Below are 18,969 nucleotides of genomic sequence, written 5' to 3'. Positions count from 1 at the left end.
GCACCGGAGCCTTCTGAGCCCGAGCCTCGGAAGAACAGGCACATATTGGTGGAGGACTCACCCCGCCACAGGTGCTGAGGCTGAGGAGCGAGCCATCTGCGGCATTCCCTGCCTGGCTGACCTACATTGTTCGAGTGGAGGACACGCTCGCATTCACCCTGCATATCGGAGTAAAAACAAACAAATATGCGGTAGTACAGCAGCGCGGGCCCTCGCTATGCTCTGCTAGGTCGACCGCATGAATCGGAGCGCACAAACCCCCCCATCCCGTCCGCACCACATCACATGGTTCTGAAACCTCAGCCTCAGAACCATTACTGCAGCTCCCATCCAAGCCTCCAGCCAAGTATATAACATCATAACTTTATTATTATTAGTGATATAAGTTTGGTTTGTTTGTATCATTCTTGATCACGGTCTCGGACCACAAAGCTGTCACTGTTAATAGTGACGGTGATTGATCATTCTGACGGACCACGATAAAGAGTGGTGGTCTGCAACAAAAGGGAAGATAAAGCAGAGCATTAAAGTTAATAATACAATTCAAAGTTGTTCTTAGGAGTCGATCAAAGTTTGATTGTTGAGAAGTATTCTATCATGGATGTAACATAATCCTACCTCAGCGATATTGACTGAATATATTCCTCTGGCCTCGAACCGTGTCGCCAATCCTGTAGAGAGTTGACTCGCCGTGACACTCTGTCATGTTCCAGTCAACACACTGCTCACGGTGAGACGGGCTGGCGAGATCTGAACTTGCAGCGTGTGTCCTAGCGAAGATACTGCCATGACTCATGAGCCCCGTCACTGGAGCTGAGCTATTCACTGTTGAGCAGTGCGTCGTCATCCCATGCCGTTCTGTGTTCCCGCATCCCGGAATCCATTTCACCTTTTCCCATTTCCTGGTTGCTTAAGATGTGATTAGTCTTGGCATATATATTTATATATAATATTTATCACTTCCAAGCACAGTCCTTCATATCTCTCCTCCATCGTACCTTCCATGATGTATTATGTATGTATATACTGACTATATATTGATTCCATCTTTAGTCAATAGTTGGATATTAGCAGGAGAAGAGTAGTCGGACAATGTTTTCAATTTAAAATAAATGGTTGCTGTCAGTCTCAAGTAAATGTAATAATGATCTTTATGTAGTAGAGTTCTCTTGAAAGATTAAATGGTCTTCAGAAACACAACGCAACATGAGGTGGTCTTCTCACCCCTGTAGAGCGAGATTCAGATCACCACTCAGTAGACAACACCCTGTTTTGTGCATTCAAATATTAGTTTCCAGTCCATTGTAATAACATAGCCAGCCTCATGCTAAGTGACTCATGAGGCGATGAGATCATCTCAGAGTCAGGTGTGCTAGCCGAGCACTTCAATCATCATCATCATCAGTCAATGATCATCTCCTTCCTCTGGCCTTGATCTGTCACCTGGAACCGCTATTCAAATTAAATTAGAAAAACGTTATTTATACTCCAGGGGCAATTCCTAAATCAAGCAGGCATAGTAGAGGACACATGAACAGACATATTATACAGACATATAAGAGGGTGCATGAGAGAAAGTGCATGATAGACAAAGAGTTGCGTATAGAAGACGACGACATAGGTTCATTATTCTTCGTCAATGTTTGTGATCTTGGAAATAGCATTTTTTTTTAATTAATGTGGAAAGCAAGTCTGATCACACTATTCATATGGGGGGAGATTTTTCTCATTATCATTACTACTAAGTGTTATTAAGTGAGTAGTCCTTTTAAAGCACTGATGGCATTCAGAAATTTAGAAAAATGTGGAATAATGATGTGTGCTGAGACAATAGCTCTTTTTTCAAGAAGCACAGACTGAAATCCAATTTAATTTATTCTTCTGTGCCAAATTCTAACCGTAACTATGTTAAATAACGCTGAACAAAAGTTTCCCTTGCGTATGTTGATATGAGATTGATTGTGCGTGAGCTGTACTTGTAGAACACGTCATTTAATGTCATAAGAATATTACATGCAAGTCTTTACTGTGTGCGATTCCATGATACCAAGCCTCCCCTTTTCCACTAATGTTTGAGGACAAGTTGGATGCAAAGGCTCACGATGGATTGCATCGTGATCGATTGGTTGCAATTAATTTTTTCATTGGTTTATGCACGTATCAACAAACAAAGACCTTGCACAAAATGAAAAAAAAATTATATTTACTTTTTGTGCATCTCAAACATAGATAATGTAGAAATATAACAACTCCACACTCTAAATTTTCTTTCTGATGTCGCACAGACATTTTGGCTGGCCGGCCGGTAGGTTTTGTAATGTTTCTTATTTATATGTAACCCTGCTGTGACTGTTGCATTTTTGTCATCTTTATGTGAATGAATGAATGAATGGCGCTGTGGGTATACACACACACACACACATCACTGCAGGGCACTCATCTTGGTGCCGTTGTCATGGCAGCCATCATCAGTTTGGCACTGCAATGTAGTTCTAAGACCAGGCCAAGGTGGGAGAAATGACAGCTGAGCCTCCCTCTCATTTAAACATACCAACACAAACTCTCTCTCACACACACACACACACACGCACGCACGCACGCTTGCACACTATTTGTTTGCCTGGTGTTTTATTGTCCTGACTGACTGGCTGGTGATGTCAGATGTTTTCGTTAGCGGTGTGGTGGAATCAGTGGGGGGTATAATAATTTGAAAGAGCAGCCAGCTTCATCTATGCATAGATCAACAAAGGATGATCCACCAGGGCTTGGGTTCATGGATGTGATAATGCCATATGTAAATTGAGGAGTAGTTGATTTGATAAACAAGATTACATTACAGTGCTATTCCTAGGAAGAGCGATTTGTCTCATAATTATTACTACTAATAGATGTCAACTGGGGTCTTGTCAAAGTTCAGTTGTGTCATGTTAATTTAGATTAGAATGAATGTTCAATGATACAAATGCATACATATTTATGATTGCTTTACATTTTGCACAAACAACCTAAACAAATTATATTTTTTCCCTATGTCCATAAGCATTATTTGCAGTAATTCAGTCTCAAACAATACACATGTTGCTTAAGTTAACTTCTAAAATGCCGAAGTTGACATAATTATAAGTTAAATCCTTCTCCATATTTCATGTTTTGACAAACAATGTATTGGAGAATAAGTAACCTTGTGCCTCAGACAGCATTTCAAAATCTGAAGGTAATGCAAGCTTTAAAAAGGATAGACGTATAGAAGTACTTAGTTTGTGGCAAGGTCAAATACGTACTGTATGATCAAAGACTACCGATTACTGGTTTATTAAAGCGATTTGAATCGCCCTACAAATTTAAAATTTAAAAACGGATGCAAGACTGCAATCCAAAGAGATGTTTTGTCTAAACAGGCAGCAACCCTATTCTCTGACATTGTGAAAACCATGGATGTGGTGCACATCCCAAACCTTTTGGTGTGTGTGCATTAACAAGCTGGGGTTTATCTGTGTGTGTTGTGCCTTTTTGGAAACAGATGTTTTTCATTTATCTTAATAGAATCAAAGTTTGAAAAAGGTTGTAGAAATATTGTTGTAAATATTTAACTGATGTAAAGAGGGCTTATGTATGGGTAAGTTCAACAACTGCTGTGATGGTTAGAAGACAGTTTAAACAAAGTTAATGGTTTGATGCTTTACCCGTAAATTCTTAATTTAATTCACTATTGCTTTGTATAAAATAATTGGCCAAAAGACGAGATAGAAAAGTAAATGGCAATTTCCTAACATTCTACCAAAGCATTTTGGAAAGAAATTACGGCACACACAGGCATGCTTTATTTCAGCTCCAGTCAATGACTATGCTGAGTGATGAGTTAAAATGATATTTCAACCCTCCGCTTTGGACGTCTGTCCTTTTGGAATTCTAAAATCGACTTCCATTTTCTAATAATTACCCGGCCTGCTGCTGATGAGGTTGCTTGACCACCAACTCCTCATCTGGCATTCTGGATACAGCAGAGCTGACGTCAAGTGGAAGCCTGCCGACCCAAATAAACAGCCTCCCTGGCCCTGCTGCTTGTTGTGTTTATTCATAAGCCGAGATGTTTGTAAATCACTGCTAAATGACGTTCACACATCTACAACACATTTAAACCTTCCACATTTGCATCAAAGGAAAAAGGAAATATTAAGCAATCTAAGACCAGCAACAGGGTAAAATATGTGGTATTGTCATGTGGGTATTTCACCAAATGCTGCAGTGGAAGCTAAACAAAAAAAAAACAGCTAAAGAAATCAAAGCCATGGAAACCTCACCATGGGGCATTTTATAAGATCCATACAGAGCACTCAGTGCGGGTGACATTTTTATGCACCCCAAGTCTGGCGGAAAGTATCGGCAATGAAAGACCTCTGGTGGTGAAAATGACCGTAATGCTGTGTAGCTTTTTTTCTCCTCCTTCCCCTCGCCCTTCTCCCTACCCCGTTTCCAATCATCATTTTTTCTTAACGATCTGCTTGTGGTTTTGAACGTCCTGCTCAGATGTTTGGAAGCCATTACCTAATTTACCACAAAGCGGTGAGGGCACAGTCTCCACACTGCTCCCATTATTAACCAATGAGTGACTTATTTGACCTCGCAGAGATAATCTCACACACACACACACACACACACACACACACACACACACACACACACACACACACACACTACACATTACACATTACACAAACAAACAAACACAGAATGCACACAGACCAACACATTACACAAACAAACACAGAATGCTCACACACTGGACATTAGCTGTGGCCTGTTTGCAAAGCATGTGGCACCAATGATGGGCCTTAACGGGGGGGGGGGGGGGGGGAGGTCTGTTTTCTGTGTGCTGGGGGTGGTGGGTGAAGAGAACAAAGTGTTGGGCAGATGTAAAAAGCCTGCCTTCACTAAATCATTTTCCCTGTTTCTGTTGTTTTCTTTTTCCTCTAATTGTGAGGACACCCGGAGGCACAGCGTGTGCTCGTGCTACGGCGTATTGCCGTTTTTTGTTTTCTGTTTTCAGTCGGGCCGCAGTGTTTCAGCGGTCTCCCCATATCCCTGTATGCAGAGGCTGCTGCTGCTGTCCTAAACTGCCCTGAACACTACAGCCGTTTGCTTCAGCGGGACCTCTGCCGCTGTTGTCAAGAGGAAATTACAGGGTCTTTCATTCTGTTCATTTTTTTTGTCTTTTTTTTCTGAACGTGGTTTTGTCATCGCCGGGTTAAGCCTTCTGCTGTCAATCGGTGCTATTGTGACCAGCTGTGTTGCTATAGCCACTGTGGTTTTTCCTTTTGAGCGGTGCACCGCTCCCAAAGAAGACGCGGCACGTTTCCCAACGTCATTAAGTGATAATTGCTTTCGTTCTGTTTTTCCAGCACCGCCCCCTAAGAGGTGTGTTTCTAGGCAGAAATAGTCACGTAGAACCGTCTCTTGCCGCAATTAGGAGAGAGAGAGGGAGGGAGAGAGAGAAAGAGAGAACCCTTTTGTAGGGAAGACCTTGCTTTCATGCTATGGGTTTGAATGCTTCCGACTCTGAATGCTCACACTGGGTGCCTCCATTGAACCAGAGATGAACAGCGATGCTGAATGTAATCATTTCATTGAGGGTTCAATACACACTATTACGGCAGAAAGAAATCTTTAATAATAATAGAACGAAACAAACATGCATATAAAAAGGTACCTTTTTAAGATTGTGTTGGTTAACATCAGCGTGCGTTTCAATGATTGATTTATATATTTTTATAATCTACAATTGTTTTTTGCTGAAAACAGCACATCAATGATGTGTTTGTGTGTCTTTGTATCATGTCTGTATTTGTGTTTACCCCCAGGCCCTTGACCCACGAAGAGCTTGCAGAGCGCAGGGAGAAGGCTCGGCAGAGACATGCCGACAGGATGGCAGCCAATCAGCAGGCACAGAGCTCTGCTGACCCCGCCCAGTTGTCAAGCGACACACAATCAACCCAACCAGCTGTAACCAAAATCCCAGGCAAGCAAAACACGGGTTGAACACAAATCTCCATCATTAGAATGTCATACATTTTAAATAAAATTGATAAATTAATTTAGTCTGGCTATGATGCTATGAACCCTGTAGATCCCTTTGTGGGTTGGTTTCCATCTAAAGGTTACTATACATCCTCCATGGTATTGTGACAAAATAAATAATTGGTGTTTGTGTGTGATGTGTGGATCTAACGGTTTGAATAGAATCAAAGGAAAACAAGAAAGGGACCCAATTATATTTCCATGCTGACCGTTCTCCCATGATAAAAGCAAATGTGCTCCTACATATGAACCTCTTTTATAGCTATTTAACCTTTAGCTGGTTCTCAACCTTTCGCTGTGAGAGCAGTATGGTGGGTAGTTACACTTTAACATGCAGTGGATGCACGGCATGTGTGCCGACAGCGGCATCCACAGTCATGGTGTGTATCTCTGCCCGCCGGAGTAGAGGGCAGCCCCGGCCAGATGGAGAGCCTGGCAGCGGTGAAGGAGCCCGAGGTGGAGGAGGTGGCCAAGGACACGTTTGTGGCCTTCGCCAGGGTCTACAGCGGGGTGGTCCGGAGGGGCCAGAGGGTCTTCATCCTGGGTCCCAAGTATGACCCAGCGCAGGGTCTGAGCATGGTAATACTCACACCGATGCACACACACATGCTCACATGCAGCTCACAGAAGCATGCACGCGCACGCTCACTCTCACTCTCTCGCTCTCGTTCTCTCTTGCTCGCTCTCTCGCTCTCTCACACACTCACTCACTTACTCACTGTACACACACACGCATGCACGCACGCATGCACAAACGCACAAACGCACGCACACACACACACACACATACACACACACACACACACACACACACACACACACACAGTACTGTGTTTTGAGTATTTTACAAAACATTGACAAAATGTATCTGGTATACAGCAGACACTTCCACACCCCCCATGTTTAAAGTAGAGGAAACGTCTTGATTGATATTGATCTCATTGACCCCCTTGCTTTCGATTTGTGGTCGAGCGACTGTCCTGTTCTGCTTTAAAAAAGACAATTGTGTAACGATTCTTTCTGGTAATGGATGGATAAACACATGTCAAGTAGAGACTAATATAAGACACTGAGCCAAATACATACAGCATCTACATACGTTATATAGACTTTTCTACTCACTGTGCTTAGAAAGCTTAAACTACCGTTTTCCTCAAGGTTTTCCCCCTCCTATCATTATTAACACTATTTTAAGCCTCTATGTGGTACGAGCACCGTTTTCCGCTTAATTAGCAATTCTTCTTAGAAAGGCGATTAAATGCATCGTAATGGGAACAGATTCTATTCAAAGTTGTTGTGCAAAACACTTGGTGTCTGTGGGAATTCATCACTGTGTGGATGTAGGTATCTGCTGGTAGCGTAGCCTCATAATGAGATGTTCATTCATGATCCTATTTCAGTATGTTGCGTATTATATTTGGTTTTGCTCAGGTCTTGATGATGTGCAGGTTTTAGATTTTAAAAAGTCCCTTTTTAATTTCTCGGCTTCCATCTCTTTCTCTCTCTTGTCTTCCATCTTTTTCTCCATTGCCTTCAATTACTTTCTCTAGCATCTCCAATCTGCAATATGTCTTTCATCTCTTCCATCTCTTTCTCTTGACAAATGAAGAGAGAATGATTTACATAGAACTAAGTGGATTGGATATTGCAAGTATGCTTTCAAGGCTATTTTTATTTTGCTAAGTGGCTCAGTTATGATCTATTGTCTCTATTCCCACTCTTTAACTTGCAATCACCATTGTTAATACTAATAATGATTCTCTCTCTGTCTCTGTCTCTCTCTCTCTCTCTCTCTTTCTCTCTCTCTTCTCCCCCACTGTTTGTCTGTGTTCCTCCTCTCTCCCCTGCCAGCTGCCAGAGGGCTGCATGGCATCAGACTCTGTGCCGGCGGTGCCCCACCTCACCTGCTGCACCTTGGACAGCCTCTACCTGCTCATGGGCCGGGAGCTGGAGGAGCTGGATGAGGTGCCCTCTGGAAATGTCCTGGGTGAGTACCATCGGTGCACCTGGTGTGCCCTGATCCCTCAGTGAAGAGCATACCGTTGCAGTCAGATGGTCCTTCTTTCTAGTTGGCAGTCCTCAATTATTTTTCCCATGTGCTACTCTGGTGTAAAACACTCTGCAAGCTTGAATGGGATGTGGAGTGCAAATTCAAACCATTACTGTGGCAACGATAAAGCTGTCACTCCCTTTTCTTTTTATCCCAAAAACAATTCATGATGTTCAATTATTTGAGTGGTCTTTTACTCATTTTATTTCAGACTTTGCGGCTACCAGATGTGGGTTAGGATAAATAATGTATTTTTTTCTATTCAGGTAGTGCCAGCACACTGTCCCTTGCAATTTGAAGTCCTTCAGATCCACCTTTGTGTGTTCCTTCTCTCCCTATCCACTCATGCACATGACTCTCCAGAACTCTGTTATCCCTACTTTGACTTTGACTTTCACCATGATGGGACCCTTTGCGCAATCGCTGCTGCAAACCGATGCAGCCAGATATGAGTAGATAACACGTACCCCAGACAAATAGATCAGACTCCTCTCTCCTCACTTTCTGATTCTCTCTCGCTCAGTTATATGAGTGTGGGGTAGTGTGGATATGGCTGAACGGCCCTGACAGACAGAAATGTCTCCACTTCTGTCTTGTCTTCTGTTGGCTGGTGGGTGGGGGGAGATGAGGCGATGACGGTGAGAGTTCTTCAGAGTTCTAACAGAATCATTAACCATCAGCATCACAGGTCTTCTTCCCTCGTCCTCACGCTTCACCGGCCCAAAGCAGAGCTCATGGCCGGATCTAATTAAACACCTCTTGTACTCCCACCTCAAGCTCAGGCCCTAGCACTTGGGCTGCTCGGCCAAGATACGAAAAAAAATCAAATGTAATCTCTATGATGTGCAGTTCTCCTCAATGAGTCACCTGCCCCGCCCTCCCTCCAGCCCTCTGCAGCCTCAGCACAGCTCTGGGTGGAGGGACTGTCAATACTTTACGCTGGATGCGGAGACTCCGGTTCAGCCCGGGACGTTACGGGCTCCGTGGCGTCAGCACCATGGATGAGGGCCTGTCAGACCTTGGGCATGGTCTCTTCAGGGGATAGACTGTCTCTCGGACGCTATCATAAATTATGAAGGCAACATGCATTAGGACGGTGACGTATAGCAAGCACTCAGCGAATCTGGGGCCCCCTGGAGAATGTGAAGGCTGGGTGTGTGTTGCAGGGTGCACCCAACAAGAGAGGGCAATTGTCAATTATCAGCAGCTGGCCCAGGAGTGACCATCGCTAATACCTCCACTTCCATTATTCAGTGGGGAGCTGCAGCTCTGGATTTGGCTGTAAATGGATTTTGGCAAGTGGCTGTTAGGCATCAATGAAGCGAAAAAGACCTGCCTTGGTTGACAAGCAAGCTTCCCCGACGGTGTAACAATTACCGTTGCAACGAGGCAGTGAATGGGTTTAGCACTGCATCGTCTGCTTCTTCTGCACCTTTTTTTTCTTTCCCTTCTTTGCGTCTTAATGATGCTCATGTCTTCTCCACATTTCTCCCGTTGTGGGAAAAAAAAAAAGCCTTGTGATGACTAAGTAAAATGTAGCACAAAGCCTCAGCAGTGGGAGGAAATGACTCCGACCCCACACACACTCTCCTCCTCGCTCTTTCCCTCTCATTCTCTCTCTTTCTTAGTCTCTCTCCAACTCTCCCTGGGAATATATTAATCCCTCTCACTTTGTCTGTCTCTCTCTGTCTGTCTGTCTGTCTGTCTGTCTGTCTCTCTCTCTCTCTCTCTCTCTTGGTCTCTCTCCAACTCTTTGTTAATCTATTCATCTCTCTCTCACACTCTGTCTCACTCGCTCTATATAACTCTCTCTCTCTCTCTCTTCCTCTCCCTCTCTCTCTTACTCTCTATCTCTGCCCACCATGTGGGAGCCATCATTCCGTTCCTGTTAGACTGAATGCGGGGAGAGATGGAGTGAGAGCCACAGAGTGAGAGTTAGAGAGAGAGAGAGAGAGGTAGAGGAAGTTGCCAGCGGAGCACCAGTGGATAAACCCCAGCAGGCATGGCCCTGATTACACCCCCATTATTATCCAACGGCTGGAGCAGGTAATTGGAGAGCATGAAGCAGCGACACACTGGAGCACCATAGACACAACTGCAAACGCCCCCCCCCCCCCACGCCCCTTAACCACGTATCCATGCATGTGGGGGCCTGTGTTTTATGCTGCCAGCATTGGGTCGGGGAGTGGGGTGGTGCAATGGCGCTACGAACATCGGCCATGTGACAGAGCGCCTCGCACTGGCACTCAACTGGTTTTATGCAGACGGGCGCACAGCACGTTGATGGGCAACTGGGAAGTGAGACTCTCCTCAGAGGCAGCTGTTCCAAATTGATAGCAGAACACGCAGACACACTCACACACACACACACACACACACACACACACACACACACACACACACACACACACACACACACACACACACACACACACACACACAGGCACGTGCTTGTACTGTACGCACGCACGCACACACGCACGCACACACACACACACACACACGGAAAGCAGCTGCTGTATCTATTGTTCGCCCCACGCCTCCCCCCCTCCCCCCCTCCCCCCCTTTCCTGCCAACCGCTGGAAACGATGGCCTCTCGTCTCATGCTTCAGCCCGGCTTTAAAGTCAAATCAGACCTCCAACAATGCTGCCAAGAAGAAATAGGCCTCTTCCGTTCCCCCTGAACATGTGTCTGTGTGCAAATGTGTGTGTGTGTGTGTGTGTGTGTGTGCATGTGCTAGCATGTGTGCTTGCATGTGGTTTGTCCGGTTGTACAAAGCAGCTTCCTCTATGCTGGCTTGTGTTACACTGTAACCTGAAGATGAGCTTTCAACACACGGCCATGACATTAACTCATTGTCTTTTTTGTCTTTTTTTCCGATGTTTCAGTGAGAATTGTTCTTGGTTGTTTGACAGGGATCTATCTGGGGGAGAGGGGGGGTATTTAAACAGTAATATAATAGGGTCATCCTCCACGTCTGAGGAAAGCTACTCATCTGTTTCATACTTTTAGAAACTCTAAAAGTATGATACTGATATTAAAAGTGTGGTATTATTATTTGAGCTTATCTTGACTCATCTTTGTCATTAATCATTGTCTTTCGTGGATGTGGCGCAAGCCACGCAGGTTTAGGCGTCCAGCCAGGCAGTCTAATTAGATTAGATTAGATTGTATGTTTCATTGTAATGCAGCCTGTAAAACAAGCAGGAGACGATAGCGACGCCATATCACAATATAAGTATAACCAAACATTAACAACTGCTCTACATCCAGTCTCCTTGCGGTGTTGATCAATCAAACGGCTCCAAGGGCCGCTTCCAGATTTCCATGTCTCTGTGTATTTTTTTTAACACATACCCATTTACACTCCGCTCAACCACAGAAGTTGAGCGCTGAATTGCCTTGCCCACAGCCATTATAGACGAACAAATACCGTTCGATCATCTAGAAGCCTGGGAGTTTAAGGACTGATGCTGGAACACTGACTCTACTGACTGAGACAGCAAGCACTGAGACCCATGTATTCTAATGCAGAGAGCATGACTACACATTATGCATAGCATTTTGACTAGTATTTTGTCCTTCAGCAAACAACGTATTAATGTATTTTTATGACTGAACACGTAAACATATCAAGAATGCCTACAGGTATATTGTGTATATTAATGCTAGAAGACAGAATCAACCTGGGATCAAAACACCCTCACCGCTAGGCATCCTCAGACTAGACTGTGTAAACAGAAGTGCTTTTTATATCTATTTTATTTCCTTTGGCACCGAGTTCACTTTTATTACAGTAACCCTGCACATTCAAAGCTGAAGTGCTAATCTCTCTGTCTGTCTGTGTATGTCTCTCTGTCTCTCTCTGTCTGTCTGTCTCACTCCCTTCCTCCCTCCCTCTCTTCCTCCCTCCCTCCCTCTTTGAAAGAGAGACAGTTGGTCTGTTGACATCACACCACTCAGGAGTGTGAGTCACTCATACCCAAACACAATGTAATAATACTGAGGTCACCCCTCTATCCATCCACCCCCCCAGGGCTTACGGTACACAGCTCCCTGTCCCTAAAGTACACTGATGCCAAGATTAGTCATTAGATTTTTGACATGATGAATCACTGCCATTTAATTTCTGTGAAAGCGCTGTCGCTCGCTGCAGTTGCTCGCCCCAGCGAGCCGTGTGTATATTTACCGTCTGTGTGATCAGAGCTCAACCATTAAGCTTCACCCCCCCCCCTCGTGTCTATGGTTCACCTCCGGGCCTCGCTGCTGTAAACCCGGGGATGTGAACCCCCCTAAGTGAATGCAGAAGCCGGTCCCACAAAGACATAACACTCACACATTTAAATCAGAAGATAAGATGCCATGGCCTAGGCCCCCGGAAGCATGTTCCCTCTTACGTACCCCGGGAGCTGGCTTCGCCCCGCTCTCTCCGACCACTTGGGATTAAAGATAAGGCATACTTCTGCTAAAGCAGCCTCGTCCTTACACCGTACTGGGCTGTGTGGGCCGGCGTCCCTGCATCCGCCAAACAAAAGTCCATTGTTGTTATCGTGAGGGAGAACTCCGAATTGCTACCATATGCCCTGCCCAGTAACGGCGTTGGGATTTATCTGTGATTGGAGTGGAGAGGTAGGGCGCAGCAGCGTGCAGCCAGTTTTGATGGTGTGCTTAGCAGGGGCCAATAGTTTGTCATTGGGGTTTTAAGACGTGGGCAACATCAAACTCCCATCATCAGGAGCCTTAATGCGAACCAGCTGCCCGTGGAGAGACACAGCCACAAGCCCAGGACTTGTCCAAGCTGTCTTCTGAGAAGGGGGAAGGAAGGGAGTGCAGTTGGGTTGGAAAGTCTATTAAAAAAAAAAGAAGAAGAAATAAAATGGATAATGCTGATTCAACAATGATCGAGTTTAAAGAAAAACATCAGTTTTGCATTTGGGGTTTTCTTTCGTGTTTTTTGTGCCAGATTTTCTGTAGCAGAACCTACTGAAAATAATTATATCCAAATTATATATATATATATATATATGTCATAAATATTCTCTAGATGTATATTGTATACAGTACCCAATTTGCTTATACAGTGTACCGATTTGGGGTCCCCTTGGACCTGCAGCTGTTTTTGGGGTATCATGTAATATTAGGGTTTATGTCTCTGTGGTAACTAAGATCTGAATATTGGGTTTAGTCTAGCATTTGAAATCCCCTTAATACTGTCTGTCTTGATATCACCAGTCTGGCCTTCCTCCAACACATCTGAATACACTAGATGGAACAGGATGGAATAGGGAACAGAATAGGGAACATGCAGTACTTGACCCAAACAAGGGGGTAAGCAGCTCATCACGTTTGTTTCCATAGATTGACGTTTTGAATGATGAAACAGGTGATTGACATTGAGCTGTTTGGAGTCTCAGGGGTGCCGGTGGGCTCTCTTTGGGCCTGGGTCTTACCTGGGATATTGAGTGGGTCTTCTTCCGCTGGGGTTGTTTAACCAATGCTGCATTTCCTTCTAGATCAGAGATAAGAGATAAGCCTTTGTCTGGGAATTGAAGTGGGACTTCATGTAAATGTACACATTTTTGGAGCATTGCTGTTAACAAGAGAGTGTGTGTGTGTGTGTCACAGAGAGACACACACACAGCCACAGGACTGTTAAATGTTGACAAAAGTAATTCCAAACTAACAAAATAAAGTACATTGCAATGCAATAATAAGTAAGAAAAGAAGGCTTACGTCATTGCACATAAACGAGTGAGTCTCTTCAGTTTGTTAGTTCCTGTGTATGTGTGGGGGAGGAGGAGGAGGGATGAATGTATGCTTGCCTGACTGTGTACCGAGCTCAGACTCATGTGGTCTCTCTCTTCCTCTACCGTCCTTGACCCAGTTTTACAGCGCCCCCCCCCCCCATCCAGTCTCACAGCTCACTTCATCTCATCTCGTCTCCTTCACTCCCATCAGAGATATATTGACCAGTGCACTTCAATCCCTCGCTCCCCCCTGTGCTCCATAGCTTCCCTTCCCTCTCTGCTTCTGCTCCCTTTCTTTCATGCTCATACTCCCTTCTCCTCCGCATTCTTCTGTCTTTATTCTGCTTTGTCCCTGGTCTGTTGCTCCTTCTCTCTCTCATATCCTGTGTGATCCTGTTTTCTGTTTCTACTACCGGTAGTTCTTCATCGGACATGATAGTCTTTTGGTTTTGACTCAACCCGCCGTGAGTTAACTTGCAATGATAAGGCAGTAGTCTATCTCCAGGAACGGAGTGTGAGTAGAGAGGGATGAGGTAGAATCTCCTTCCCGACGTTCAGCCAGCGACTGTTTTCTCGAACCCATTTGGTTCATTCAGTTCGTCCGCTCACAAGCACACTCTCAAAGTCTCATTATCGAGTTTACCGCGTGAAAACAGACACAGGATCTTGACATTTTGTGTTTTTTTCTTCTTCTGAAAAGTTTACAGCAAGTAGAAATCATCCAGACAGCTCATAGGTGGGTCAGCCAAGAGCGATGAGTGGGGAGCCAGCCAGCCCATGCCCTAGATAGACACCCAGCAGAGAGCCGCCCGTGAGGTGTTTGTGTGTGGGATGCAGCTGCAGGCAAACAAAAAATCAGCCCAGCACATCAGGTAACTACGGACAAGCTCCAGAGTCCAAGAAGCCGATTTATTTATAGTACACAATGTGTTGATAGAAGTCCCAGCATTGGGATGCATAAGATGAAAAAAAGATAAGATGAAAAAAAGATCATCACTAGCGTGATGATTTTTCAGTCTTTTCTTCATCCTCAGGGCTGCTCAATAGTCTAGTAGCCAAGTTTACTGATCATCTTGGTGTTCTGTAGCCAAGTCAAGGAAAGAATAAATGTTTCTAAGTGCTCACTGTATACCACAATGCTAATGATTGTATCTCCGCCCACGTATTATTCTGCTGCTACTGTCTGCCTTTGTCTCACCTCTACAGAATGGAAGCAACATTATCTCAGGCAGGCATAAAGCCCATGTGCAAATGGTGTGCAAGAAATACACATTGAGTATTAACGATTTTAAACTGCATATGCGGAAACAAATCTGTATGCATGTCAGCACACTAGGCGCACTAATGAGCATGTAGGACCATCAACATATAATACTTTTATACTACAACCCAATATATGGGAGTGTCCTAGCCAATAACCTCTGCTCACAGCCCATTTATTTATCTCCCCATCGTCTCATCTCCCCCTGGTTCCTCTCTTTCCACCGTTGCTACTGAACATCAGCCTGGCAGACAGCTGTTTCTTTGTCTCAGCCCCTGAGCCATGCCATGTGCGGTAGGGCCGTCTTCCCCTTGTGCTCCAACAGAGGGCGCTAGAGGGGAACCTCCCCCCTCTTACCTTCCACACCCTCCACTACCTCTCTCCTCTTTGCTCCAGACAGATAAATGAGACAAGAGGGAACAAAGGAGGAAGCGAGGGAACAGACCCGACCAATGAGCTTGGTTTTACAGACGCCCCGCAGCCTTGTTGATCACAGTTTTAAATCAATATCGGGGATCATGACATTTATAACAACACACATGTTGCTGTAAACGGTGGAATAGAAAATCAAGCCAGGAGGGAACAAAAACAATAAGATGCATGTGATGTGGCTGTGGAAATGGGAGGATGATATCCATCACAGCGCTGTCCTGAATCATTGGACTAGCTGGCCTCGGCAGCAAGGATAAACGTGATAGATGCAGCTCACCTGGTTTCACCTGGCTGGGTTGAGACATGCTTTCATTCATTGCACGCTGGGAGGGAGTCAACGTGGAGAAGGAGACGATACAGGGGTTTGTGATTAGTGTGGGAAACGCTGTGAGAGAGAGAGAATGACGAGAGAGAGAGCGCTTTCGGCCAGCAGAGAAAAGCACATGGTGTGCAGATGCAAATGCCATTAGCCAAGGGAGAATCGCTGAGCAAGGCGATTCCTATCTCTCGCTTCCCCACATGTCAGACAAAGCCTTCTCCTAACTCAAAACAAATGGTCTACGACTGTAGTCGGGGGCACGCTGAAACGTGCACAGAGACGTGCCGAGAGACGAGCAAAGGCGCAGACGGACGCGCTCACTCACTGACACAATCAAACTCATAACAGCCGTGTCCTTAGGGAGCCCCCTGTCTGCCTCATATCCCCCCTCCCTCGCTCTCTCTCTCTCTCCCGGAGCGGCTGAAGAGAAATACATGGTCTGGCTGTTAAAAACCGGTGGAAGTCAAAGGTCTCTTTGTGGCAGCCTTCCTGGTGCTCAAGTCTTAAAATAGCCCTGGGTCCCTGCCACCCCCTCCCTCCTTCCTCCTCCTCTGGGTTGGAAGGAGTCAACAGCGTCCTGATGTTTCGGCTTGGGTGGAAAGCGCACAGCACTTAACAGAGTGCAGAGTCGTGACCCTAACCGATGGTTCGCACGGAAAAACAGGAAACCCCTCCGACAGCGGCCAGACATGCTCCCCCCACTCCACGTCGACACCCCCCCCCCCCCCCCCTCCCTGCACCCCCTATCCATGATCCTCACCCTACACCCTGCCCTATAGCACGGCCACTAACACCACAACCTGACTCCCCCCTAGCTCCATGGCCATTACAACCACAAACACACCAAAGGCCTTCAGGGGTCCTCACTCGGTTTAAACACAAACCCCCAAAACCGCAAAGAACGAAATGGACCTGGGAGCAACTTTACCCATGTCTAATGGGCCCTAATGAAACGGGACACTGAGATTCTGAAAGAACCCGTCGTTACTCGGGTCACATTTAGTGGTTGGAGTTCAGCGGTTCCTGCAGACCCAAAAAGATTTTAACACTTTGAACGCTTTGTGTATATTTCATTCAGTGCTTGCCTCAAAGCCACAGTAATTCCATGTACATTTCATCCAGGACGTTTCCAGTAACTTAAGATATTAGACAAACAGGATTCCTGTATCCTATGGTGATCTCGAAAAATACTGAATTGTTATTGATGTCAATCAATCCAAACTGGTATTAAGTTTAGAACCAACACTGAACAGTGGTAGCTTTTATAGTCCGGGCCCAAGACCAAATTGGGTGGATCAGTTCAACAGGTTTCTAGGAGAGGGGAGGGCAGCTTGGGCATTGACCCCCAGATGTTACCAGGCAGACTTATGTGTTAAAAAAGAGCCATCAGTGGAACATCTGGCTACAGTCAGTGCAGACCCCCTCATGGTTGTCCAGCCCACGGTTCTTATTTTAACTCTGTAAGTCACAATCACAATCCCGGCTACGCTGTAGTCATTTCTTTTTTTTATCCCAAGCAACACACTGTGAACTCTGAATCTTTTACTTTAATTAGCAGGGAGTAGTTATGCATGTTGCTCAACTAATTCCTACAGGTAGATTTCAACAACCCCTGGCCTTTTAGGTTGTGAGACAAACTAAACTATCCAGCCTCAAGGGTGATCTCAACGGTTTACCTTGGATGCAAGCGGCACAGAGGCCGAAGTTGACATCTGGTTTATCTATGATTGTGCTTCTCGCTGTTCTCTCACCACTCATTCCTTGGCAAATTGTAATGGTTGCTGGACAAGGGTTAGTAGAGGGTTAGTAACCAGCTGTAACTTTCTCGTTGAAACGTGCTGTTGTTGTTGCTGCATCACTAGCCTGCCATAATTGAAAACACCGTCTTCGTTGTCACTAATTACACATAGGATTTATGCACCCTGTCCTCCGGGCGGACTGAGCCCGGGTTCAACAGTCCGGGGTGCTTGCGTGTTGACGGAGCAGTCTATATTTTCTTACGCCTTAGTCAAACACATGGCTTGAGTTGAACGGACAAAGAAAATGTGTTTGACATTAGACACAAACATTGGCAAAGCAAATCTCCCTCAGATGATGCAAACAAACAACAAAGAGCATTGCGGACGCTTGGGTCCGGGATTTACAGACGCAGGTGATGGCTTTTAACCGTACACATCAAAAACATCTTCGCCAACAAATGATCGTCTTGTGTTGTTTGACGCAAGCAGAACTTTGCTGAACATCCTTGAGGCCTAAGTGTGTTTTGACAAATAGCACATATAACTTGAGGGGCCCTTCAAAACTGCACAGGGATAGATGCACAAAACAGTGTGTGTTTAAGTACAAACCCAAAGAAAGCTTGCCATTGCCGACACAATGAAGTCTGCTACACAATAACTTTTATTTTGCCGCATTCTACTTCTGATATCAATAGCAGTGAGCCATTTTACTACTTTTACACACATCCCATTGATATGTTTTATGAGCGTGAATGCACATCTGTCTTATAGTGCATGAGAGTAGAGAGTGAGGCAAGGCAGATGGTTGTGAGAACGTTCAATACGTACTCGTTAGGTAGAAACAATAGTAGCATTGTCATGTGGCCCAGGCGTCAATTGGTTACACAATGTAAAATTGTATATTCATTTGTGTGTTTGTGTCTGTGGGTTTCTCTCTATTTTCTGAACAATGCTACATTATTACATTTGATCATATCAATATATAGGTTGGTTAGGTTTGTTATTGTTAGAAATCACGAGTAATGGCTTCAAATTGGGTGACAAAATCCACAAAAACCAAATATATTCATATCTAATCATCAAAATCCCTCATGATATGCACACTTTAAATTCATAGTACGATTCCACAATAGCATTGTGTGTGCGTGCACGTACTGTATGTACGCGTGCAAGTGTTGGCAACAAGTCCCGCTGTCCTGCAGAAATCTCTTGGCCAAAAGCAAAAAAAAAAAGAGGTGAATGGAGCAATTTGGCACACAGAGACCTCTGTGAGTGCCAGCCTAACAGAGAAACAGACAGAAAGGTGGCTAGATACAGCACTGCTGTGTACTCATACCCAGGGTGA

The 18,969-nt window shown here is 45.0% G+C and overlaps 1 protein-coding gene across 3 annotated transcripts in view; it reads left to right on the top strand.

The window, feature by feature from the left end:
* The window catches only part of efl1 (elongation factor like GTPase 1), a 66,265-nt gene that overhangs the window by 13,947 nt on the left and 33,349 nt on the right, over positions 1 to 18,969 (top strand). For all 3 annotated transcript variants that reach the window (XM_084475756.1, XM_084475757.1, XM_084475758.1), the window contains 3 exons: positions 5,859 to 6,016; positions 6,482 to 6,654; positions 7,927 to 8,062. In XM_084475756.1, the coding sequence (XP_084331882.1) occupies positions 5,859 to 6,016; positions 6,482 to 6,654; positions 7,927 to 8,062 (467 nt within the window). The remainder of the gene's footprint in view (positions 1 to 5,858; positions 6,017 to 6,481; positions 6,655 to 7,926; positions 8,063 to 18,969) is intronic.

The sequence above is a fragment of the Micromesistius poutassou genome, assembly GCF_964030765.1.
Source record: "Micromesistius poutassou genome assembly, chromosome: 12".
NCBI lineage: Eukaryota > Metazoa > Chordata > Actinopteri > Gadiformes > Gadidae > Micromesistius > Micromesistius poutassou.
Note: the sequence above shows the minus strand (reverse complement) of the source record. Positions and strands in the feature narration are given on the sequence as shown.